The sequence below is a fragment of the Pseudorasbora parva genome, chromosome 19 (assembly GCF_024679245.1).
Source record: "Pseudorasbora parva isolate DD20220531a chromosome 19, ASM2467924v1, whole genome shotgun sequence".
NCBI classification, from domain to species: Eukaryota; Metazoa; Chordata; class Actinopteri; order Cypriniformes; family Gobionidae; genus Pseudorasbora; species Pseudorasbora parva.
Window position 1 is genome coordinate 1,040,203 of NC_090190.1, and position 26,308 is coordinate 1,066,510.

General features: G+C 40.5%; 2 protein-coding genes and 1 pseudogene across 5 annotated transcripts; 1 reads left to right on the top strand and 2 right to left on the bottom strand.

Moving 5' to 3' along the window:
- The first annotated feature begins 178 nt into the window (after positions 1–178).
- Positions 179–10,770, top strand: zgc:114119 (Mediator of RNA polymerase II transcription subunit 30-like). 4 transcript variants are annotated; one of them, XM_067425936.1, is made up of 6 exons: positions 179–337; positions 424–636; positions 2,516–2,674; positions 3,818–3,907; positions 4,944–5,044; positions 10,724–10,770. In XM_067425936.1, exons 2-5 carry the CDS (start codon positions 454–456, stop codon positions 5,037–5,039), a joined length of 528 nt encoding a protein of 175 aa, XP_067282037.1. In that variant the 5' UTR covers positions 179–337; positions 424–453; the 3' UTR covers positions 5,040–5,044; positions 10,724–10,770. The 4 variants fall into 4 exon arrangements, with proteins under 4 accessions (XP_067282037.1, XP_067282038.1, XP_067282039.1 ...); XM_067425937.1 differs by lacking the exon at positions 10,724–10,770 and having other exon boundaries at positions 434–636; positions 4,944–5,424; XM_067425938.1 differs by lacking the exon at positions 10,724–10,770 and having other exon boundaries at positions 454–636; positions 4,944–5,424.
- Positions 9,646–9,761, bottom strand: LOC137048606 (5S ribosomal RNA; annotated as a pseudogene).
- LOC137047989 (fucolectin-like) lies at positions 10,223–24,401 on the bottom strand. Its single transcript, XM_067425933.1, has 8 exons — positions 24,326–24,401; positions 24,118–24,172; positions 23,837–23,901; positions 23,702–23,734; positions 15,613–15,645; positions 10,895–11,174; positions 10,595–10,731; positions 10,223–10,488 (listed from the first exon to the last, which is right to left on the bottom strand). Exons 2-8 carry the CDS (start codon positions 24,129–24,131, stop codon positions 10,484–10,486), a joined length of 567 nt encoding a protein of 188 aa, XP_067282034.1. The 5' UTR covers positions 24,132–24,172; positions 24,326–24,401; the 3' UTR covers positions 10,223–10,483.
- Positions 24,402–26,308: the final 1,907 nt, after the last annotated feature.

The window sequence follows — 26,308 nt, forward strand, 5'->3', positions numbered from 1 at the left end:
AATAAAAATAATAATAATAATCTATAAGTAAATATTATTAATGTTGCATGAATATAGTACAAATAATAAATTTAATAGTAAAAAAAAAGATAAAAGATACAATTAATTAATTAATAAAAATAGTGCTGGCAATCAAACAGTCGCGATTAATCACATTCAAAATAAAAGTTTCCCCGAATGACACAGGAAGTGACGCAATAAGTAATGGCTGCCGCTCATCTGTTTGAAACTGAACACGAGCGAGCGGAGGAGTCCCGCGGTCATTTTTAGCAGATATTATTGTCAATAAGGCTACGGCTGAACTACTTAAGGTTCAGGAGCAACATCACTAAGCTCGGTGAGTTTCTACAAAAAGTTCGTGTTCCGAGTTTAAAACGCTGAATGAATTGTGTACTCCAGCCATTGATCAATAAGTGTCGTTAGGTTCCCTCAGATCGCGCAGTTTGTGTGTAGATGTCCGCCGCGCTCCCGCAGAAGGGCCTGGGCCCGCAACCGCAGCACCCGCAGCCCGGAGGGCCTCCACAGGGCGCACTGCGGGAGATCTCCCCGGTGTACCTGTGCCGTATCGGGCAGGAGACCGTGCAGGACATCGTTACGCGCACCATGGAGATCTTCCAGATCACGCGCGCCACTCAGGTGACGGACAGCATCCTTGACTTAAAGGGTTAGTTCAGCCAAAAATGAAATGTCTGTCATTAACTCCTCTCCCTAATGTCGCTCCACACCCGTAACACCTCCGTTCATCTTCACACACAGTTTAAGATATTTTATATTTAGTCCGAGAGCGTATGCAAGTGTATGCACACTATACTGTCCATGTCCAGAAAGGGAATAAAAACATCATCACAGTAGTCCATATGAGACATCAGTGGGTTAATTAGAGTCTCTTGAAGCATCCAAAATAAATTTGGGTCATTCATGATTCGGATCGCGTGTCAGACTGCTGAAATCATGTGACATTGGCGATCCGAATCATGAATCAATTCGCTGATTCATAACCGTTTGAATCTTTATTTGAGGATTGAACACAAACGCGGAAGAGAAGCCAATGCTGAATAAAGTCGTAGTTTTTGTTATTTTTGGACCCAAATGTATTTTGGATGCTTCAAGAGACTCTAATTAACCCACTGATGTCTCATATGGACTACTGTGATGATGTTTTTATTCCCTTTCTGGACATGGACAGTATAGTGTGCATACACTTGCATACGCTCTCGGACTAAATATAAAATATCTTAAACTGTGTGTGAAGATGAGCGGAGGTCTTACGGGTGTGGAGCGACATTAGGGAGAGGAGTTAATGACAGACATTTCATTTTTGGCTGAACTAACCCTTTAAAAACATCATTATGACATACTGTATAAAAATGTGAAATTATGACAAACTAAATTAAACAAAGTCATATTAACAAGTTATAACTTAAGGAGTAACTTAAAGGGATAGTTCACCCAAAAATGAGCCTGTGATGTTTATCTGCTGACCCCCAGGGCATCAACATGTAGGTGTGTTTGTTTCTTCAGTAGAACACATGAAGATTTTTAACTCAACCGTTGCCAGTCATAATGATGTGAATGGGTAACAATTCTATGAGAGTAAAAAAAAAACATGCTTAGACAACATGCACAAAGAGCCCTGTGGCTGATGACGACACATTGATATCTTAAGACACAAAACGATCAGTTTGTGGGAGAAATCGAGCCGTATTTATCATTTTTAACCTCAAATAGATCGCTATATCCAACAGCCTGGAGTGCGCTTCACTTCCGGTACTCCTCTCCCTAATGCCGTTCCACACCCGTAAGACCTCCGTTCATCTTCACACACAGTTTAACGATACACGATCTGGCGTCGTATATGAGATTCACTTCTGTTGGAATAAACTACGCCAGATCGTGTATTATTAACGGAAGTGAAGCGCATTCCAGGCTGTTGGATCCAGCGTTCTATTTGAGGTAAAGAAAAAATATATAAATACGGCTCGATTTCTCAAAACCTATGAGTAATACCTGTGTCATACCCATGTCATTATACACATTTGTGTCCTCATATTTCACCCTCTCCTGTAATACCTGTGTCATACCCATGTCATTATACACATTTGTGTCCTCATATGTCACAAAAACATGCCCACACACACACACACACACACACACACACACACACAATGAAATGTGTGCATAAGCCGTCTCTCTGAAAGCATGTGACCCCTTCAGTTCTGTTTCCTGTCTTGTTACACACTCGAACTACCAAATTAACACTTTTTTTTCCCCCATACACTTTTGCTAAAACACTTTTGGTCACTTTCAGAAGTTGCAGCGTTTTTTTTCTCAAAAAGAATGTAAAAACACAATTTGTATCATTTTAATTTTTAAAAAAATCTAATTTAAATAGATTTTACACACTAATGGCAATATCGTATCGCATATCTAATATCGCATTATTTAACGAGGTATTGCATATGACATTTTTTTTCAATATCGCACAGCCCCAGTAATAAATGATTGTTTCTCACAGCTTCCCAACGGCGTGACGCAGAGCCAGGCGGCGTATCAGGATCGTTTCGGGAAGCTTCAGGAACACCTGCGTCAGCTGACTCTGCTCTTCCGGAAACTGCGGCTGCTTTATGAGCGCTGTGTGGAGATGACCCCTGACCTCCAGGAGTCTCCGGCAGAGGTTAGTCTGGTCGCTCTGTAAAAGATGATGATTGATGCACAATATAGGCAATTCTGATAAACTCAGCCCTTTTTATTAAGAAAACATGCTCTGATTAGCCTCTTAATTCATTTAATATTAATTACTAATATTATATAGTATTTTAGAAACATTTTGCATTGTTATTAAATTAAAGCAATGCATTTTAAGTATATGTAGTCTTTTTATTTATTTATAGTTTAACCCTTTTTAATATACATCTAATGATACGTAAGGCTTTTATGGCTAATATAGTTAAAATATAGAGGTGAAACTGCTAAACATTTTGCACACAACAGTTCCCACAAAGTTAGGAGCGTGAAATTGTCTTGGTGAAGCATTAAGAGTTCCTTTCTCTGGAACTTAGGGGCCAAGCCCTGAAAAACATTCCCACCCCATAATCCTCCCTCCACCAAACTTTACACTTGGCACAATGCAGTCAGGCGAGTCTCGTTCTCCTGGCGACGGCCAAACCCAGACTCGTCCATGGGATTGTCAGCCTGAAGCGTGATTGGTCGCTCAGAGAACACGTCTCACTGCTCTAGAGTCCAGTGGCGGCTGCTTTACTCCACTGCATCCCACGCTTTGCATTGCTCTTGGTGATGTAAGGCTTGGATGAGCTGCTCGGCCATGGAAACCCATTCCATGAAGCTCTCTCCGCTGTTCTTGAGCTCATCTGAAGGCCACAGAAGTCTGGAGGTCTGGAGCTGTTGACTCTGCAGAAAGTTGGAGACTTCTGCGCACTGTGACCCTCAGCATGTGCTGACCCCGCTCTGGGATTTAACACTGTGGTTGAGTTGCTGTTGTTCCCAATGGCTTCCACTTTGTTATAATCCCACTAACAGTTGAGCGTGGAATGTTTAGTAGTGAGGAAATGTCAGGAATGGACTTATTGCACAGGTGTCAGCCTATCACGGCCCCACGCTTGAGTTCACTGAGCTCCTTAGAGCGACCCATTTGTAATTTTCAGACTTTTGTTCCCAGCTGTATTAATCAATGCGATTCCGTTAGATTAAATGTATTAATCAAAATGGACTAGTGAATTTTTAGGGAAGGCAGATATGATCACAGATGATGTCAATAGTGTGTGTGTGTGTGTGTGTGTGTGTGTTTCCGTCTGTCCAGCTGGTTCCTTATGTGTGTGAGGAGACTTCAGCTGTGAGGGTGGAGCCGTGCAGCCCAGCGGTGATTCAGGAGAGACAGGAAGTTCTCGAGGTTTGTTTCATAGACTTTCATTACTATCTCTGAACAACTGGTTTGTGATTTGTGTAAGAATTTCATGAGTGTAAAACATATTTTAATAGAATGTCCTTTTCTAAATAATACTAGACAACGGTTTTATTCAGAAAACACATTAATTGATATTTTTAAAAAGGTTTCTCCTGGAGTAATTTTAGATTTTTTTGTGTGTCAAATATTCAATTGAAAGATTCTATGTAATTGTTGTTATGACTATTGTTGTTATTGATATATATGCCTGATTTTGTATAGTGATTGTTTTTGTTTTAATGTATTGAAGTGTTACTCCTGATTGCCGTGAATATAGCCATTGCTGCTGATATGGCATTAAATCATAAATAAATAAATAAATACATTAATTAATAAACGATCTCAACATACCATTGCACTGCAATATATCATGCCTTTCCTTTCCTTTCTGTTGTAAAACACATATAACCATGGGTGAACTGACTATGGATTAAAAATTGTATGGAAATTTACAGTTAAAGACCCAAGGATCAGAGATGATGAATGAAGACCCGCAATCAGAGGTTCAGTTAATTAATTTAAAAAAATAGTGACGATTTGGCAGTTTCTTCAGTAGAAGCCACTGCAAGGAGTTTGCAGGCCACCTTAACACACACACACACACACACACACACACACACTCAATGCCCCTGCCCCTAAACCTTCCCATCACAGGAAGCATTCTGCATGTTTACATGTTCAAAAAAACATCACTTAGTTTGATTTATAAGATGTTTTCCTCATTGGGACAAAAAGTCCCCATAAAGACAAGGATTTTGGATATTGCCGTCTTTGTGGGGACATTTTGTCCCCATAACGTAGGGTTTACCAGCACACACGCACACGCGGTATTCACCATTATTCTCTAGTGTTTGATATAGAAACAGTTTTTTCTTCTTTAGGAATTCTACTTTTGTAGCATTATAAATGTCTTTGCTGTCACTTTTGATCAATTTAATGCATCCCTGAATAAAAGTATTAATTCCCTTTTTTTTTTTAACAGAAGGTGAGGCAGAAGAACCAGGAGATGAAGGTGCTAATGGACCAGATGAGGAACCTCCTGTGGGACGTCAATGCCATGCTCACCATGAGGAAATGATCACGGTACGCTTCCCAGTAAACATCTGACCATCGGTCAACTCTCAGTCTTCTCAGAGCATCTTCTCAGACGGCCTTTCATTCGCTGCTCGTTCATCTTGACCAATAAGATCAGACTCTGAATAATAAGCACTTCATCAAAGCATTGAAATTGGCATCAGTTTGAGCTTCAGAAAGTGGTGTCAAAGCTATGTTGAGGATGTTGGCACGACTGAGCTCTGTAAATAATAGTGTGTATGCTATGGTCTCTTCTGTGATGCGTTTCACACCCTTGCTCCTCAGGTAGTGTGTGTGTGTGTGTGTGTGTGTTTTCCTGAGCTCTGCATCACACTCCTGATATCTGCCGAGTGGGTGAAGGATCATCTACAAAGAATCGAATGAAATATAGGATGTTTTTTTTGTTGTTGTAATTTTTTTTATACTAAATAAACTTTAGTAAAAAAAAATACAGTTTTGGTCCATTGCCTTTTCTTTCGGGAAATACAGAACATAATAAACATATCAGGATTTCTATTGACTATTGCATAATTATTGTGTTAGCATTATTTGACTGACTACATGGAGTTTTTACTCTACCATTCAATAGTTTGGAGTCGTGATGATCTGTCTGTTTTGTAAAGATGGGCTCCGTGTAGTACTTAAGGGCCCTAAAGGCCTGTGGGAAGATGGACGCAGACGTCTTGTGCAAATGACGTCAATTCAAACAAACTCATTTAAGCCCCTTCCACACTGCACGTCGGACCCGCATTATTCCCGAAGCATTGCCGAGTCGCCTTCTGTGTGAAAGCAACCACGTACCGGCATTGATTACCGAATTCAACCCGGGTCGGGGACCTAGTGACATTGCGGGGTTCGACCCGGGACGAGCGCTGTGTGAACAAAAGCCGAAACTAATGCCGCAACGTGTGCGTAGTTATCGTGCGACTCCTAGAGCTTGTTTTTTCAATAACACAACCCTGCAGTGCCAGAAGAGCTCGTCGGTGTTTTAAACGCAGAGAGTGTTCGTATACAAAAGAAACTAAAATTAAACGAGCAGAAATGAGCGCAAACTGGACACAAGTCGAGACCACGGAGCTCCTTACTATCCGCGCTGAAGCTGAGATCGCTCGCCGCTATACGTCACATCCGGATGTCACGTGTCAACTCGACCCGGGACCGTTACGGGTTGTGTGTGAAAGCGCACATATTACGGTATTTCACTGGCAGTGTGAATGAGCCAAATCTAGCGGCCCAGGTACAAATGCCGGGTCGCATTATCCGTGTGTTTGCCGGAATCGCAGTGTGAAAGGGGCTTTAGAGGTGTCTAGAATCGTGTGGGAAGACAGCACTTCCTGTTATAAAAAAGCTATACAAGCAGCCAGGGCTGAGCATATCCATAAACTAATAGAAAATAACCCGAACAATTCAAGGTTTTATTTAGTACAGTGGCCAGATTAACAAATAAACAGACATCACCTGAACAAAAAACTGACTCTTGAAAGAATGAGAAAAGAAATGATAAATGTACAGCATTTTGTGATTTCAGCCTCCATTATCATCCCTGAAGAACAACTGCAGTACTTTACAACTATAGGACATGAAGAGTTAAATAAACTTAGCATAACATCTTAACCAACAACATGTGTATTAGATCCAATACCAACTAAACTACTAAAAGAGTTGTTACCTGTAGCAGAAGAGCCACTTCTCAATATTATTAAATCATCTCTAGGTCATGTCCCAAGACTGTTAATGATGGCAGTTATTAAACTCTAATTTAGAAAACACAACTTGATCCAAATGAATTAGCAAATTACAGACCCATTTCAAATCTTCCATTTCTGTCTAAAATACTACAAAAAATTGTGTCCCTCAATTGTGCTCAGCTCCACACAGACAATCCAACGCTCTCCATTGACTTGGAGGCACGCAATACAATGTCATTTCGGACTTATTACTAAACACAGAACAGTGTCTAAACACTAATATGTGACAAGGTGTACAGCAAAAAAGCTAAAAAACATTAAGTTTATATAAGCTGTTGCCCCCCCCAAAAAACAAGTGTTTAAGGAGACAAAAGTGGATACAGGCAATAAGACGTGAAGCTTCAGCAGGAAGAATGGGTCAGTTTTGGGATTCTGACACTCCGTATGCATCATTATGCCAACCTGAGCAGTAAATATTTAGTAAAATATACAAATGTCAGTTCTATATATGATATTTCTTGTCGCTAATTTCTTTCCCCTCCAGTGAGCATAGTTTTCAGTGTGATATAGCATGTCGCGCTCGGTCTCTGTTGCAATTTGATGTCTTTAACCCTCTGGTCCTCTTCGTTTAAGGGTCACACTTGCCCCCCCCCCCCCATTTAATATTTAATTGAATATTAAATATTCAATATGTATAAATTTTTTATTAGCTATTTTTCCCCATTAAAAATAATTAAAAAATGTATTATTATTGTTTAATTATTATTTTTCAATTAAAACAGTATTCCATGTTAAAATGGAGACAAGGCATTCAAAATAATTTTTTTGAAGGTAGTTATTGCCCTCTGGTGGCAGTAAAAAAAAGATAAACTGATGTAATGCCCTGCTATGACCACTAGGTTCCTATATAACTAAATAAAGTGGCTTATAAATGCTTTAGTGTTTTTAGACATATATACAGGTCCTTCTCAAAAAATTAGCATATTGTGATGAAAGTTAATTATTTTCCATAATGTAATGATAAAAATGTAACTTTCATATATTTTAGATTCATTGCACTCCAACTGAAATATTTCAGGTCTTTTATTGTTTTAATACTGATGATTTTGGCACACAGCTCATGAAAACCCAAAATTCCTGTCTCTAAAAATTAGCATATTTCATCCGACCAATAAAACAAAAGTGTTTTTAATACAAAAAAAGTCAACCTTCAAATAATTGTGTTCAGCTCTGCACTCAACACTTGGTGGGGAATCCTTTAGCAGAAATGACTGCTTCAGTGCGGCGTGGCATGGAGGCGATCAGCCTGTGGCGCTGCTGAGGTGTTCTGGAGGCCCAGGATGCTTCGATAGCGGCCTTAAGCTCATCCAGAGTGTTGGGTCTCGCGTCTCTCAACTTTCTCTTCACAATATCCCACAGATTCTCTACGGGGTTCAGGTCAGGAGAGTTGGCAGGCCAATTGAGCACAGTAATACCATGGTCAGTAAACCATTTACCAGTGGTTTTGGCACTGTGAGCAGGTGCCAGGTCGTGCTGATAAACCAAATCTCTAAATAAAGCTTTTCAGCAGATGGAAGCATGAAGTGCTCTAAAATCTCCTGATAGCGAGCTGCACTGACCCTGCCCTTGATAAAACACAGCGGACCAACACCAGCAGCTGACATGGCACCCCAGACCATCACTGACTGTGGGGACTTGACACTGGACTTCAGGCATTTGGGCATTTCCTTCTCCCCAGTCTTCCTCCAGACTCTGACACCTTGATTTCCGAATGAGATGCAAAATTAGCTTTCATCCGAAAAAAGTACTTTGGACCCCTGAGGAACAGTCCAGTGCTGCTTCTCTGTAGCCCAGAAGTGTCTTGACCTGGGGAATGCGGCACCTGTAGCCCATTTCCTGCTCACGCCTGTGCACGGCGGCTCTGGATGTTTCTACTCCAGACTCAGTCCACTGCTTCCGCAGGTCCCCCAAGGTCTGGAATCGGTCCTTCTCCACAATCTTCCTCAGGGTCCGCTCACCTCTTCTCGTTGTGCAGCGTTTTTTTGCCACACTTTTTCCTTTCCACAGACGTCCCACTGAGGTGCCTTGATACAGCACTCTGGGAACAGCCTATTCGTTCAGAAATTTCTTTCTAACTCCTGGAGGACTTCAGATGACCATCACCTGTCAAGAGACGACTCCAATTCCTGCTGGACTTCAGATGACCATCACCTGTGAAGAGACAACTCAGCTCCTGCAGGATTTCAGATGACCGTTACCTGTGAATATGAAAATTGGCATTAGTACGTTATGATTGAAATATGAGCATCAGCCGGGAAAGAATTAAGAAAAATCTCTATGGTCATCAGGAAGACTCACGACAAAATAACCCTCAGGGCTTTTATTTCAAAAGTGTGCAGATGTGGAGAAATATTAATAGATTCTCTCATGCTTGTGTCAAATTTGCATTCAGATGAGTAATGTTTATTAATAATAATGTGTTCGATTTATATAGCGCTTTTCAAGGCACTCAAAGCGCTTTACATTGAAGGGGGAATCTCCTCAGCCACCACCAATGTGCAGCATCCACCTGGATGATGCGACGGCAGCCATTTTTGCGCCAGAACACTCACCACACACCAGCTTATGGTGGAGAGGAGACAGGAGAGTGATGAAGCCAATCAGGAGAGGGGGATGATTAGGAGGCCATGATGGACTGGGGCCAATGGGCAAATTTGGCCAGGATCCCGGGGTTACACCCCTACTCTTTATCGAAGGACTTCCTGGGATTTTTAATGACCACAGAGAGTCAGGACCTAGGTTTAACGTCTCATCCGAAGGATGGTGCTCTTTGTCAGTGTAGTGTCCCCATCACTATACTAGGGTGTTAGGACCCACACAGACCACAGGGTGAGCGCCCCCTGCTGGCCTCACTAACACCTCTACCAGCAGCTCCTGGTTTTCCCATTTGGTCTCCCATCCAGGTACTGACCAGGCTCAGCCCTGCTTAGCTTCAGTGGGAAACCAGTCTTGGGCTACAGGGTGATATGGCTGCTGGTTCCATTTTATTCCATTTTTACCCAAAATGCGCAGATGTAATCTTTGAGGACTGTTTTTATAAATATATATATATAATATATTATATGATATTTTCTTCATTATGACTTTACTGTAAACTGCCAAGTGTCTGCTTTCAAATGAGACTATACTTATGCTTTTAGTGTAAAAGTCTCTGTTTTAGTCTCTGAATGCCATTTGGGATTTTTTCAAAAGTGTGGGTGCTGCCTAACAGGTTATTATTGGTTGAATTGGTGGTTGTGTTGTTAAATCTAGGAAAAAAAGGTTGGACATCCTCATTCTGTCCATTATTTTTCTCTTTCTCTTTTTTTTTGTGAAATGTTAGTCTTTCCTTTGCTACCAGCTCCTCAACCTTAGATGGGTAGCTGTAACACTACACCTCCTCCTCATCATTGTGAATATCTAAATGAACCTTTTTGACCCAGAAACACACAATACAACATGCAATGCTGAAGTAATTTATTAATGTAGAAAGTAAAGATAAACAAAGAAGAGTAAATACACAACCCCCTGGATCAAACTGGGGTGAACAATCAGGTGCATTTAAAAAAACAAAAACACTTAAAATCTTTCATGAATGTGCGCTGAAACTAATCTTTTATCTTAAGGACAAAAGGTGCATAGGTAAAATGAAAACAAAGAAAAGTCCAATATTAGCATTGCTTATTTTTCCTTAGGATCTGTGGTGTAATATCTTATGCACTCAATCTGTCAATAAAAACAGAAAGACAGAAAGAAAAATCATTAAGACAACGTACACATAGTATAAATAGAACAAATGTCTACACACCGTCTCTCTCCTTTTATTGCTCACCTGCAAACACCTCGACCTCACACAGTGTGAGATATTCCTTGCGCCCTGGGATAACAATGTTGACATATCGGCCCTTAATAGGCCTAAACTTAAATGTTTTTGTTTCTCCATTTGCCATGGAATGAACAGTTGCAGCTCTGGGAAGACACACAGTAACAGAGAAATAGAGATCAGCGCATCAAAACAGCATGAAGCATATTAAATATACTTCTGTCAAAGGCAAGTTTATTAAAATTATACATTTTAAATTATTCATTTTCTAACTATTTGAGTAAGTATTAAGATAGAGACGATACTTACAGCTCATTATCGTTGCCATTTTTTTCCAGGCTGTTGCCAATACGAATCTCAGCACCATATATCCTCACTGCGCAACAATCTCCACGATTAGTGATGCTGACTCTGGTTACTGCGTAGACGTCCAGCAGGTCAACTCTCCACCAGGAGTTCTTGTCCTCATTAGTATGACTGCATGACTCAAATTCCAGAATTGAATTCCTGTTGCCATCAACAGCATTTTGAGCTCCTAAATTATCGTATGTGGAAGACTGGAAAGCTGGGGCTCCAAGAGCAAGATTCTCTGTTTAACATAAAATAATAAACAATAACTTTTTTTTCCTTTAATGTGTTAAAGTATAATCCTTAAATAATGGGCAAAGTAATCCTAAAATAATTAATCAAAATGATTATTACACGGCTCTCTGGAATACTTGATTCTGATTGGTCAGTCGTGACATTCTGAGGTCAGATATTTCCAGATAATGAGCGTCATCAATAGCAGCGCTGTATAACAGAAAGATCATCCAGTTTCTGAAGCCGGTCTTTCTTTGATGTTTCTTGTGTCACACACAGACCCGCTCTCTCTCGTTTCATTCAAACGCAACTGGTGCCATCTCTGTTATAGCTAGAGATTGTATTGAAGTATTTTTAGTATTAAAGGGGTCATATAATGCCATTTTTGTACAAGTTAATATGTTATTTAGTGTCTAAATTAAAACATTGTAATATACTTTAATTAAAAATTGTATTTAGTATTCTAAGAAATCACTCATTTAACCTGGTGAAAAACATCTTTGTTTTCAGCAAGCTATTCTGTGCATGTGCCTTTTATGCTAATGAGCTTTGCTCCCCGCCCCTCTGTTCTGTGGGGGCTTTGAGTGCGAAGCGTTAATTAGACAACAAGAGAAAGTTTAACAACGCGAGTCTCTCAGGACACATCGGTGCAAGTTCAACCGTATCAATTCGATAAATCAGATATATCAACATCAAAATGACTGCTGTGTTCATTATTAAACCCAAGAACAGAACACCACAATCACTTAGACGTCATTCTGCTCCAGCGTGTCCGCCATTGTGGATAACTTGAGCTCGCTCAGGGCGGGTCTGAGATGAATCGCTGCAGTCGTGGGAGGGGTGTCCGATTGTGTGACGTCACACATCGAATGGCTTGATTTCAGACAGGTGAAAACATATAAGAAGATTTTGTTTAAAAACCACTTGATGGATTTTTATCATTATAGGATGGTTGTGTACAGTCACTATCAACACACATTGCTGTATAATCAATTTGTAAAAGTGCATGTACCCCTTTAAGAGTACTGTAGTGTTCGTCTTGTTGCCTGAAAGATTTTTGTTGTACACTGCAAGAGATTCTAAGATACTAAATAGGTAAAAATTAAATTCGTTTTTATCTCAATTTGTCCGGAGTGGTCGGAGGGAGGTGTCTATGTCGGGAAGGTCTATTGGTTGTGCTCAGTGGCAGTCGAGCCAATCCTAGTGAATAGTGTATCTACAATATTTTTTTTTTTATTGACTGATCTAAATGTATTATTATTATCAATACTAAAACTATTATTATAAATTACTAGTGCTACTACTACTATTATTATCATGAATATTATTGTTGTTTCGACTTTGACTACTTTATTATTATTATTATTATTATTATTATCAATACTATTATAAATGACTAATTCTACCACTACTAATATTATTAGGGGCCAAGCACCGAAGGTGCGGAGCCCCTCTTGAAATCGTTAGATTTCTTCTTCTTCTTCTTATTCCGCCATGGAAGTCTATGGCAGCCCATAGAACCGTTTGCGGGAAAGTTATGAAATTTGGTACACTGATAGAGGTCAGTACCAATAGTAAACAGACCAAATTTGGAGTCTCTAAACCCTTCCCTCTAGCGCCAAAGTTTCACTCATGTATATGCTAATAACTTTTGAACCATAAGGGATAGAAACAAAATTCTTTTTTCATCTGATTCATTGGCTCAAGCCGATTGCACCCTATGACGTCATTTTCCATTATGTCAATTTTCCCGCCATTTTTAATTAACTGAAAACCAACTTTTTCAAACTCATCCTAGACCATAAGTCCGATTTACATGAAAATTGAACCAGATCATCCTCAGACAGTGCTGACAAAATGTTATGGAATTCAAGTTGATTCATCAAATCGTTTTTGATTAACGCGCAAACAAATTTTACGTAGCGCTTGTGAAAACACACTAAAGGCTATGGGTGCGTCCGAAATCGCGTACTATGTTAGTAGGTACTACATTTGAATTAGAACGTACTTCGCGACCGTTAAAAAAGTACGTTCTATATAGTATGAATACGGGTAGTATGAATGGAGTCGGACGTACTACATGCGCCATGATGGAATTATCACGTGATAGACGCCGTCATGACAGCGCGGAGATTTAAAGAGCCCATTCCACCGACTGCACACATTCGCCAGCGATGTTTTTAGATCTGCTTCGCTTTTATCTGCGTTTTTACATCGTTCGAGCTCACAATCCAGAGGCGTCGTCGGTCAGCTCCTCGCAGATCACGCCTACGTCAAGAGCTTGTGCGGAATTTCTCAAATAATGCAAGTATTATAATGTATTTAGCTTTTAAATATTACCTCAGAAACAAATGTGTGCGCGTGTCTCTATTAATGGAGCTACAGTGGTCCCTAGAGGCGACACCCACCAACCACTGGCACAATGGCTTAAGCTGAGTGTGAATTTGTGTGCCAAACATTTGAAATTATAGTTACATATCACATATTTGAGCTTCATGTTTTACAAATTATTTACTTCAAGAGTAAATCCAAAAATTACCGAGATCGTAAAGTCTTCATCTTGTACACGCTTTAAAAGAAACATATAACTTTACCGTTATTGAACTATTTTAAAGTGATGCCCTATAAATGAGATTACTAGTTATCAAAGTCCTTTTAGATCTTTTTGAAACCTGTGAAAGTTACTTACCGAAGCTGCTTAAGTTAAACTTCTTTCCTCGTGATGACACTATAATAAAAAACATTTTAATACCTTTCCTTTTGGTGGTGTTTGACGCTATGTACGGCAAAATTATGTGATTTTATTTTAAGCTTTGTATCCTACGTATCCATTTGAAAGTTAAATACACAAAAATAAAGCAAATACATTTTAATGGTGTCTTGAGTGTGTTTTTTTCTATAGTGCAGCACTCGTATTCAGAGTTAGACAGCATATTTTTCAGATACACCTGCAATTAGCTTGTTTCAAAAACCAGCAACACATACAGAACGCTTTAAAAAAAATACTCAAGGCCATATATTAGCAATTTACCACTGACAATATAGCTACTATAAAGCCCTAGGAATTAAGTGTTTTGTAATATAACTTGCTAAACAGCATGACGGTGAATTTACAAACAAATGAAAGGAGACACTGTATCATTTGATTTCTTTATTAACATCATTGTTTAGCAATTATTTCTAGTAGCCGAAGGAATCTTTTCTTTCTCTCACTTCTCGGTTAAAACACGGGTGGGTGTTCATCAGCCCCTGCAAAATCAACACAGATATTAACATGTGATGAACCATGGTCAGTTTATTAATGCTAACGGTAACGTACATGGACAAGCTGAGGTAATTTAAACTTGTTAACAGCAGTTTGCTGTGTAACCAACAACATTTTGATAATATCAACACTGGTAAAGGAGAAATACATCGTTTTAATTTACTGAAGTTGTGTAATTATCTCATTAAACTGCTAAACAACGAACGTCTTTGTTTTGTGAAAACAGTGCTATCGGTAGCTGATTTATATTAGTCTACTAATGATAAAACTATAATTTTTCTGAATTGGCTGGAAAAGGACACCCTTACTTTACATCATATAAACTTCTAACAAGACAGTCGTTTACTTATATGATTTTAAACAAATACAATTTAACCACAAATAAACAAAAAGTTGTTTATAAAGTACTTACACTTGAAAACAGCTGCATCTCCGTTTTCCGCCATTTTCAAATATAACGCCAGCTCCTCTCTCCCGTGGCATCATGGGATAGTAAAGTGTCCATCGTATGCGCACTTCATAATCTCGCCGGAAGTAGTATGCCATCCGGGTACTTTTCGCATACTGTTTTTCGAATTCTATGAATTCGGACATACTACTCTGCTCGCGTACTGTTTTTCGCATACTATATAGTATGGAAGTACGCGATTTCGGACGCAACCTATATCTCCGCAACGCTTTGTCGTATTCAAACCAAACTTGGTACCTGTCATTACAAGCATGATGTGAGGCAACATGCAGCGTTTCGGCGCAGCGCCACCTACTGGTCAGGAGATAGCAAAAATTGCTATTTTGGCTAATAACTTTGGTCTCATTAGATTCAGGGCGTCATGTCGAGTCGAATGATATCAGATTTTACCATGTCGGCCATTTTGGGTGTCGGCCATTTTGAATGATGTGCTAAAATGCTGTATTTTACGAATGCATGAACGGATCGTTACGAAACTTGGTATGGGTCATCAACACAATGCCCTGAAGTAGCCCGAAAAGTTTCAAAACAGCGCCACCTAGTGGATAATTTTTTTTCCAAACGCTTATTACTTTGGGTGTGGTTTGACATGTTTGTGTCATTGGTCTCCTACCTTGTATAAGCTACTGTTAAGTTCATTTGCAATTTTACTCAATTAAAAAATTAAATTATATGCCACTGACAACATTCAAAGTAATGAACAACACTCACTTGCAACACAAATGTAGGCTGGCGATGCATTTTCTGTTAATAAAATAATAACAGTTATACACACATTAAGTACATAAACAAATCATATGACAGAGTCTTTTTTTCTCTGTCCATACCTCCAAACACCTCAACCTCACACAGAGTGAGACATTCATTGCACTTAGGAATAAATTATTGACAAATTGCCCCATAATAGGCTTAAATGGAAATGTTTTTGTTTTTAAATGTATGACTGCATAACCTAACAACCAGAATTGGATTCCTGTTGCCATAGACAGCATTTTGAGTTCCTCAACTATTGTATGTGGAAGACTGGACAGCTGTGGCTGTTTTTTTTTTTTTTTACTTTTTTTTTTTTTACTTTAATGCACTAAAGTATAATTACAATATAATGGGGAAATTAATGCTAAGCTATGTAGATACAATTATTATTACACAGCTCTCTGGAATACATGATTCTGATTCTAATGGCTTGCATTTTTATCAAAAAAGAGCATAAGGGTTATGTAATAATTATCAATGACTTAATTGATGATACTCGACCTCAAGGCTAGATTATTGTAATGCTCTACTGGGTGGTTACCCCGCACACTTAATAAACAAACTCCAGCTGGTCCAATGCGCAGCAGCTCGAGTTGATAATGCATAGAATATCAAAATCAACTGCAGGCGTTCAGTCTTTATCGTACTTAGTACCTAAACTATGGAGCAGTCTTCCTAGCATTGTTCGGGAAGCAGTCTGTCAGTTTAAGTCTAGACTAAAAACACCACTTTAATCTGGCATACACAGAAAATTATCAATTATTTCTATTATTTAAATCAGTTAAATGATTTTTAGGCTGCATTAACTAGCTCAGCCGGAAACCGGGAACACTTCCCATAACACCTGATGTACTCGTTACATCATCATAAGAATGGCATCTACGCTAATGTTAGTCTCTCTGTTTATCCAAAGGAAACGACAAAAAACACTGTATTATGCATGCCAGATAAATTTTGCTCTTTTTTTAAAAGCTATTTTAGACCTATTTCAAAGTTTGCATTCTCTAGCCACCAAACAGTGTTGCCATGCAAATTAATGGGCAGAACAAATTAAAAGTTTAGTTCTATTTTAGTTCAATGGTGTCGTGTAATTGGCCCCAATGTAAATAAGTAAATGATTCTTTACAACGGAAATGAATATATTAAAAACATACTTTAGCTGGACAATTACCTTTTCTCGAACTGATATACAGCCAAAACAATCTCTTTCCCATTGGTTTCCAATTATCACTGTAAAGCTGCTTTAAAAACAAGCTATATTGTAAAAACCGATATATAAATGAAGGTGACATTGTAACACTCAGCCTGTTAAAGGCCGTTTACACAACTATCACGGTACGTTAATCCTATTTTTAAAAGGTGCTCAAATAAACTTTTCACAACATCCACTTAGATAATAAACCAAAGTGTATTGAATCAACAACCCCAAACCCAATAAACAAATATATATATGTATACAATATTAACAATGGTAGAAAAATAATGTATAGAGAATTCAGTCCAAGTCCTGTGTGTGTGTGTGTGTGTGTGTCGAATCGGTCTCACCGGTGCAATATTATAGTCCGGGAGCTCGATGAAGCAAAGTTATCCTGTGCTGGATCCTCAACCAGAAATAGTCCACTCTTATTTCCTTAGGGAGATCATCACATCCACAGACGGTGATAACCAAGCTCTTGTGTAATGATCGATCGATCGCGTAATCCTGAGAGCGTCCTCTCTCGAGCGCCGGTAAGCCGGCTTCTTTTATCTGATGTGCCACATCAGCCGTCAGGACCGATGACGTCACTGGGGATTCCCTGACGCTCCCGACGGAAGTCACGCGAGAGTAAGAACGAGAACCAACACATATCCGGGGCAAACAACGACAAGGGGAAATACATACAACAGCTGTAATGTGTTAATAATTAAATGAATTAACGGCAGTCTATATATATATGTATCCCTTTATGTGGCGGCGCTACATAGATCCCCTCCCCCAGCCAGCGGCATCGGAGGAGAACGTCCGTAATAACGCTTCAGGTTTACCACATTTAATACATCGATTCTAGGTGGGTTGCCCCAGCACACAGTGTAATTTATTGGCCCCGTTTTACTTTTTATTTCAGCTGGACCCTCCCACTTGGGCGCTAGCTTGGCAGAGAACCTATTCGATGAACTAGAGAGAGGATGAGTTTTAATCCAAACTAGGTCACCCGTTTGAAACTGCGCATTTTTTCTACGGTAATTATAATACCTAGCTTGTTTGGCTTGGCACATCCTCATTCTATTCTTCACCTCCTCCACCATGATGTTTTGTCGTTCCACCAGGGAATATGCAGCTTGATCTGGCGACGGTGGCCGATGGATTAGGCGCTCCAGTGGTCCCCTAATTTGCCTGCCCATCATAAGCTCCGCAGGTGTCCTTCCTGTGGTTTCCTGTTGGGCATTGTTGATGGCATAGCGGAACTCGGGCAGCCACTGGTCCCAGGTCTGATGTTGTTGACCCACATAAGCCGCAATCATGGTCTTTATGGTCCGGTTGAATCTTTCAGTGAGATTTGATTGGGGATGATAGCTCGTGGTGAGTTTTTGAACGCAACCCCATGTCTTGCACAGATCCCCCAGCAGACTAGAAGTGAATTGGGGACCCCGATCAGACACCAGATATTTAGGCACCCCCCATCGGGTAAATATCTCCTCTCGGAGTATTTTCACTAACTTCTGGGTCTTTCCATCCCTCAATGGAAACATTTCCACCCACTTAGTGAAATAATCCACAATGACCAGGAGGTAGGTGTTCTGTTTTTTACTGCGGGGAAAGGGTCCCATTAAGTCCACCCCGAGCATGTAACCTGGTTCTGTGATCGGTGAACTTTGCATAAATCCAGACGGTTTTGTGTTACAGGGTTTATATTTCTGGCATACCTCACAGCCTTTGACGTACTGCCACACATCCTTCCTGATGGAGGGCCACCATGCCACATCTAGGATTTTCAGCAGGGTTTTCAACTGTCCCAGATGGCCACCTAGGGGGTTATCATGGTAATAATGCATGAAGTCAGTGGTTAATGATTTGGGTACTACCAACTGGAACTTCTCTCCCTTAGTTCTTAAAGGCACTTTGCGGTACAACACCCCCTGGTGGTCTTCAAAGGTGATGGGCTGTTCCTTGGCAGACCGAGGGTTGAGGCCAGACTGCAGGTGAGTAATAGTATCGTCCACCCGTTGAGCTTGAGCTATTTCTTCCAGAGAGTGTGGTAATGTGGTCGAATGTTGTGTAGACATGGCTAGACACGGGGCATCATCTGTAGAAAACGGCTCCTGAACCCGGGATAGAGCGTCGGGTCCCATGTTGAGGCAGCCCTTTCTATGGTGAACCTGAAAGTTGAATTGTTGCAGGCGGAGTGTCCAGCGAGTGAGTCGAGAGGAGGTTTTAGGGCAGTTGAATGCCCATGTGAGAGCTGCGTGGTCAGTGAAAACCTCAAAAGGCCATCCCTCCAGGTAATGCCTCCACTTCTCCACCGCCCACACCACTGCTAGACATTCCTTTTCAGAAGTGCTGTAATTTTTCTCTGCTCCTGTTAAGGTCCGTGATGCATAAGCCACCACTTGTTCTCCTTCCTCAGAGTGTTGCGTGAGTATAGCGGCCAGTCCTACATCACTCGCGTCCGTGTGAACCTGGAAGGTTTTGTTGAGGTCAGGTTGAATTAAGACGGGTGCATTCTGTAGTGCTTGTTTCAAACCATCCATACTAGCCTGACACTCTGTAGTCCAGTACCACTTTACTCCTTTCTTTTTTAGATGGTTCAATGGGGCGGATATGTCTGCGAAGTGGGGTATGAACTTATGATACCACCCCGCCAGGCCCAGACACCTTTGCAAGCTCTTGAGATCTTGTGGTGGCGGGTACTCAGCCACTGCTCTGGTCTTCTCTCTGTCAATCTCCACCCCCCTCTCAGAGACTATATGGCCCAGAAATTTGAGCTGGCGCTTGAAGAAGTGGCATTTCTTCATGTTCAACGTCAAATTGGCTTGTGTAAGTTTCTGAAAAACAGAGTTAATGTCTTGAATGTGGAGCTCTTGAGACTTTGAATAGATTATTATGTCGTCGATATATACAAAGCAGATTTTCCCTCTCAACTCTGCTAGCACACTCTCCATCAAACGCTGGAAGGTGGCCGCGGCATTTCTGAGTCCATAGTGCATGGACTTGAATTGGTATAACCCTTTGGTGGTGATAAAAGCCGTCTTCTCCTTGCTCAACTCCTCCATCTCCACCTGCCAGTACCCAGACTGCAGATCTAAGGAGGTAAACCATGAGGCCCCTTCTAGCGATTCCAGAATGTCGTGAATCAAAGGCATTGGGTAAGCATCCGGTACGGTCTTGCTGTTAAGCTTTCTATAGTCCACACAGAAACGATATGCACCATCCGGTTTGGGGACCAGAACCACCGGAGAAGACCAAGGAGAGAAGGAGGGCTCAATGATGCTGTCCCGCAGCATCTGATCCACCTGCTCCTCTATGACCTGCTTCTTTAGAGGTGACACTCTATATGCCCGTGATTTGATGGGTATATCTTCGGTTACCATAATCTTGTGTCGTACCACTGATGTTTTACCCAGGGTGTTAGAGGTGGTGAATGGCCAGGTGGAGATCAATTTTGCCATCTCTTCCGGATTGTCGGAGTCCCACTGGCTGATCTCTGTGTTGAGGTACGGGAGTTCGGAAAACCTGCCAGTTGGTGGTAAGGCGTAATATAGGTTCAGCGTTGCAGCCGTAAGAGTATGAGCTTGTTCTTCCGGGGTCGCTGCGCCTGTTGGTATCAGTGATGGCAAGAAAGGGTAGTATGTGTATCCTTTTTCAGATTTTAACCCATACCTCCGTTGTCCCACCTCCAAGACTGCTCCTGTGACCCTCAGGAAATCCAGACCCGCAATAAGCGGAAAGGCGAGGTGAGTGTTTTTCAGGATATAAGTATCCATAATACACTCGTGGTCATGCCATTGAAACCTAACCTTTTGCAGGTCTCTGGACTGATGAATGGTTCCATCCGCCATAATAAATCGCTGAGGGCTGGAGTTCATTGCCACTGGCTTCTCTGCCTTCAACTGATTCCACAGGTTTTCTTGCATTAAGGTATAAGTGCTTCCTGTGTCCAATACAGCATTCACTTCTTTACCATTCACCTTTACCGGCACCACAAGGAGTGACGACCCCGGATGGTGTTGTGCCAGAGTTACTCCTGCCAGGTTTTTGTTGAAGGTACGTTCTCCAGATTTCTTGTAGGCCTTCTCTTTGCTGCTCTGAGAGCCGACTTTTTGCCAATAGTCCTTGGCTCCCATGCAGTCCTTTTCCACCCTTGAGCCAACCTTCACCAGTTGTTCCACTGAATTCACCGTTCCCCTTAGACATCCTGCGACCCTGGGGTTGATGTTGTTTAGTATTCGGTTCACCAGTTCCTCCTCAGATATCTCAGGCTTCCACTTCAGACAGAGAGCTCTATAGTCGTAAGCAAAGTCCCTCAGGCGTTGTTGTGGCTGCTGAACCAGAGTCCTCAGTTTTTCCTCCACTTCAGAGAGGTAATCATCGGCGAGGAAAGCAGCCATGAATGCCTTTTTGAAGGATTTCCAATCTGTTATCTTTGACTTCTCTGCCTTCCACCAGCTCAGAGCTGGTCCCTTCAAGACTGTGCTTAAGGTTCCAATAAGCTCGACACCAGGAAGTGGCCTGATCTCTAGGAAGTTCTCACATTGTTCAAGGAAGTTAAGCACCTCCGCTGTTTCACAGGAGTCTCCAAAGGACGGGAACTCCAGGCGGATGGGAGGTCGAGCGTAGAATGAGGATGTACCAGCCCCTACTGCAGAGGTAAACACATTAGGAGTTTTAGAATGCACAGTAGGTTGAATGTCATATGTATCATTAACCGTGGGAATTCGCTGCCTAGTTACAGGAGCTGGGGTTGGGGGATGTCGGACCGAAGCCACCCGAGAGGCCTCAGGGGTGAAGGCCTGCAACCTGGAGAGTGTGGGAGTGCTAGTTAGTCTCAACTTCCTCATTTGACTTTCCCATTTATGGTCTCGCCTGAGAAAACAGTTTGTGACTGCTTTTTCTAATTTTTCTAGCGACTTTAAAAAATAGTCCTCCAAACCTGCCAAGCTAGAATCCACGGCCTCCCTGAAACTGGTTTCTCTGTTCAATGTACTGTCCATTGACTGTTTAAAATCATTTTCTAAGGTGTGTACCTTTTGATTAAGAGCCAATAAATCCACTTTACATTGTGCCAGATCTGTGTGTATTGATTGTACTACCTCAGCATTCCTCATATGACCTTCATCATCATCATCATCATCATCAGACTGTTCAGAGTCAGACATGTACAGTGAACTAATCATAGAAGTTATTTCTGCAGTAGGATTACGCCGGGTCACAAACGGGCCTGCAGTAAAATCTGTCTCATTTTGTTCTACATCATCTTGAACATTTACTGGCGTCACCGGGTTATCAGTATTCTCTATCTGAACTTGAACAACTGTATCCCTATTTACCTCATCCATAATTCCGGTTGAAAAAACAAAAAAACAACAAAAAAAACAATTCAAACACCTTAATAAGGAAAATCCCCGTACGGGCCACCAATATGTAACACTCAGCCTGTTAAAGGCCGTTTACACAACTATCACGGTACGTTAATCCTATTTTTAAAAGGTGCTCAAATAAACTTTTCACAACATCCACTTAGATAATAAACCAAAGTGTATTGAATCAACAACCCCAAACCCAATAAACAAATATATATATGTATACAATATTAACAATGGTAGAAAAATAATGTATAGAGAATTCAGTCCAAGTCCTGTGTGTGTGTGTGTGTGTGTGTCGAATCGGTCTCACCGGTGCAATATTATAGTCCGGGAGCTCGATGAAGCAAAGTTATCCTGTGCTGGATCCTCAACCAGAAATAGTCCACTCTTATTTCCTTAGGGAGATAAACATCCACAGACGGTGATAACCAAGCTCTTGTGCAATGATCGATCGATCGCGTAATCCTGAGAGCGTCCTCTCTCGAGCGCCGGTAAGCCGGCTTCTTTTATCTGATGTGCCACATCAGCCGTCAGGACCGATGACGTCACTGGGGATTCCCTGACGCTCCCGACGGAAGTCACGCGAGAGTAAAAACGAGAACCAACACATATCCGGGGCAAACAACGACAAGGGGAAATACATACAACAGCTGTAATGTGTTAATAATTAAATGAATTAACGGCAGTCTATATATATATGTATCCCTTTATGTGGCGGCGCTACAACATGACTTGACTTGCTCTGGTGGTTGCTGGGTTTCTAATTTCAATCAGCTTACAATGTTAGATCTATTGTTCCCGAGAACACATAGCATGCGTTTCTAGTGCTAAGCTGGTCGGCGAGGTAGCAAAGGTACACATATAGTGAAACATACGGTCCCATAAAAAAACAAAGCAGTATATATGTCCCGTAGTAGTGAACACACACCCAGGGAGCAATTGTGGATTAAGGGCCTTGCTCAAGGGCACATAAATCATGAGTAATGAGTGGAAGAGAGCTCTGTTCATTCACTTCCCCACCGGAGATTCAAACCCACAACCTCCAGATTGCAAGTCCAACTCTCTAAACGTTAGGCTACAACCGAGAGTAATAAACAAGTACCAATTTAAAACGGTTTCATCTCGAATCAATGTCATACAGAATATAGTATTTAATTATGTAATTATTTATTTGGGTGCTCATTATCTCTTAAATGTTTGTCTTGCTTGAATGCGTTCGTTTTTCTTGCTAGGAATAATTTTCACGGAAGCTTTGCGTTTATTACAAGTGAGCTACTACAACATTTTTTACTCAAGTCAATATTTTGTGTCAAATTATTTATTTGGGATTAGTAACCATGTAATAAGCCAGGGACCTGATCAGCCTGTCTGTATTTTGCCATAACAACCAATAAGGGATAATGTACATGAAGACGGTTATCAAATGTTTAGTAAGAATATTATATCTATTTTACTGAGAACATTCAAAGTAATAAAGAACACTCACCTGGACCACAAGGGCACGATGGTGTGTCCGTTACTAAAGTAATGAGAGTTATGCACACATGATTAAGTACATACATTTAATCTGGTTACTGATTTTTAAATCCAGGCATTTTTACTTCTATTATTCTAAACGTACCAGTGGAATTAGCGACGCACATCCCAGTAAAAAGTGTCAGAAACAAAATCACACGTACAGCCATCCTGATATGAGACACAACAACATACAGCTTCATCTCAGCATATGAAGAATTTTTTTTTCAATTTCTTATCTTTATTTAAACAAAGAAACTGGTGAGTTTTGTGCCAAGAGTTTTGCAAATTTATCACCAATAAAACTGATCAAATGTATTCAATGCATTTTTAATCCAATTATAATTTTACCCTGGTGTAGACAGTTCATAAACATTCATAACTCACCTGGAAATCATCATTGAATCAACCTCACAGAAGACCTTCACAATTCAGCAGTTATCTGTAAATAAGTTTTTATATAATACATAAATTACATTTATTACATAAATTACATAAATTACAAGTTATTCATATGAGGAATATTTTGCCCTGTCTAAACACTACAAACCAACAATGCGCTATTAAACAGAGATATATGAGTAGCAATACTCACCAGCACTCTGTAAAGAGGGTCTAGTTGAATAATATTGTGCTCAGAAATGATGCTCTATTTATTGGGGAATTAAGGTCCTCCTAATCAAATAAGTCTTATCTGATATCATTAAAATCAACATTAATTTGACCTATTACAAAATATTGCTTGTTTTTGTGATCTGATATTGTGAAAGTCCTAGATCAAACATTACTTTGGAGTTTGAACATCCGACATGCAAAGCAAATCGCCCACTTGATTGTACCCAAAATGAGGCTTTATTTGGTCATTGATCACAACCCCGGGACTATGTGAGACCAATGCATTCCACGATACGGGGCTTGGAGGAGATTGTGCTGCGATATAATACTTGAATCTCCAGTGTTATTCGTAACATCACTAGCATGTTTTGTGAGCGCAAACTGCAATCAAGGGATATAAAGAGGGGAAAAAGGTGCGTGGACTCGTGCAGATAAATAAAGATTTATTAACAAAAAATAAAACATAAACACAAAACAAAACCCACAAGGGGGCAACGTGCAAACTAGAAATAACAGAACAGAACTAAAACTTACATTCGTGGTCAAAATTGTTGGTACCCCTGGTAAATATGATCAAATATGGCTGTAAAAAATTCACAAAAATCTAACCCTTTCATTAAAGTAAAATATTTGAAAATGAGGGGTAAATCACATTATGAAATTAAAGGACAACTCCGGTGAGAAATGACCCTAGGGGGTAATCAACAGATGGTTACCGAGTAGATCATTCTCTGGGATGCGTTTTCATGAAAATCGAATGAAAAGAGTTTATCTTTAAAAACAGATTAGCTTATAACGCTAGTCTATGGGGCACAGGGAAGACACAGGGTGGTAAAATTAAATCGCTAGTTAATACCACTAACAAGGCTCAAAATATCCTCACACTAACACAGTAGCATAATGAGTGTCCCTACATGCAAACCGAAGCATTGAGAACTTTGTAAGAGTACAAACAGTTTAATAAGAAGATACTTTATAAACATAGTGCCTTACGCATTCACGGACAGGCACCATCTTGGAAAACAGTCTCGACGAATCGATCCAAGAGCGCTGTTCTAAGTGAGCTGGTCGATAGGAATTAAGTTTGTGAAATGTAATAACATGGAATTCTGTTGTGTTCAGTGTTTTCTACCGGAAACAACAGACCACATGAGATTCCTAGTCACAGTTCATCACTTAGCACAGCGTTCGTGGCTCGATGAGTCAAGACTGTTTTCCAAGATGGCGCCTGTCCGTGAACGCGTAATGCACTCGGTTTATAAAGTATCTTCTTATTAAACTGTTTGTACTCTTACAAAGTTCTCAATGCTTCGGTTTGTATGTAGGGACCCTCATTATGCTATTTCATTATGCTATGCTATTATTTTTTAGCCTTGTTAGTGGTATTAACTAGCGATTTAATTTCACTACTCTGTGCCCCATAGACTAGTGTTATAAGCTAATCTGTTTTTAAAGATAAAACTCTTTACATTCGATTTCCATGAAAACGCATCCCAGAGAACGATCTACTCTGTAACCATCTGTTAATTACCCCTAGGTTCATTTCTCACCGGAGTTGTCCTTTAATTCTTTTCTCCAAAACACGTTGGCCACAATTGTTGGTACCCTTTTATTAAATACTCTTTGCAACCTCCTTTTCCCAAGATAACAGCTCTGAGTCTTCTTCTATAAAGTCTGATGAGTTTGGAGAACACCTGAATAGAGATCAGAGACCATTCCTCCATACAGAACCTCTCCAGATCCTTCAGATTCCCAGATCCATGCTGGCGCTTCTTCTCTTCAGTTCAGCCACACATCTTCTATAGGGTTCAGGTCAGGAAACTGGGATGGTCATGGCAGAAGCTTCATTTTGTGCTCAGTGACACATTTGTGTGTTGATTTTGATGTTTGTTTTGGATTGTTGTCCTGATGGGAGATCCAACCACGGTTCATTATAATATTTCTAGCAGAATCCATCGGGTTT

Excerpts from the sequence above, each read along its gene's own strand:
- LOC137047989 (XM_067425933.1), bottom strand. Across the intron at positions 15,646-23,701 it reads ATCGTGCCCTTGTGGTCCAG|AAAATGCATCGCCAGCCTAC; the intron begins GTGAGTGTTCTT and ends TTTTATTAACAG. Across the intron at positions 10,732-10,894 it reads AATGGCAACGATAATGAGCT|AGCTGCAACTGTTCATTCCA; the intron begins GTAAGTATCGTC and ends GTGTCTTCCCAG.
- zgc:114119 (XM_067425936.1), top strand. The coding sequence starts at position 454 with ATGTCCGCCGCGCTCCCGCAGAAGGGCCTGGGCCCGCAACCGCAGCAC. Across the intron at positions 637-2,515 it reads AGATCACGCGCGCCACTCAG|CTTCCCAACGGCGTGACGCA; the intron begins GTGACGGACAGC and ends TGTTTCTCACAG. Across the intron at positions 3,908-4,943 it reads AGAGACAGGAAGTTCTCGAG|AAGGTGAGGCAGAAGAACCA; the intron begins GTTTGTTTCATA and ends TTTTTTTAACAG.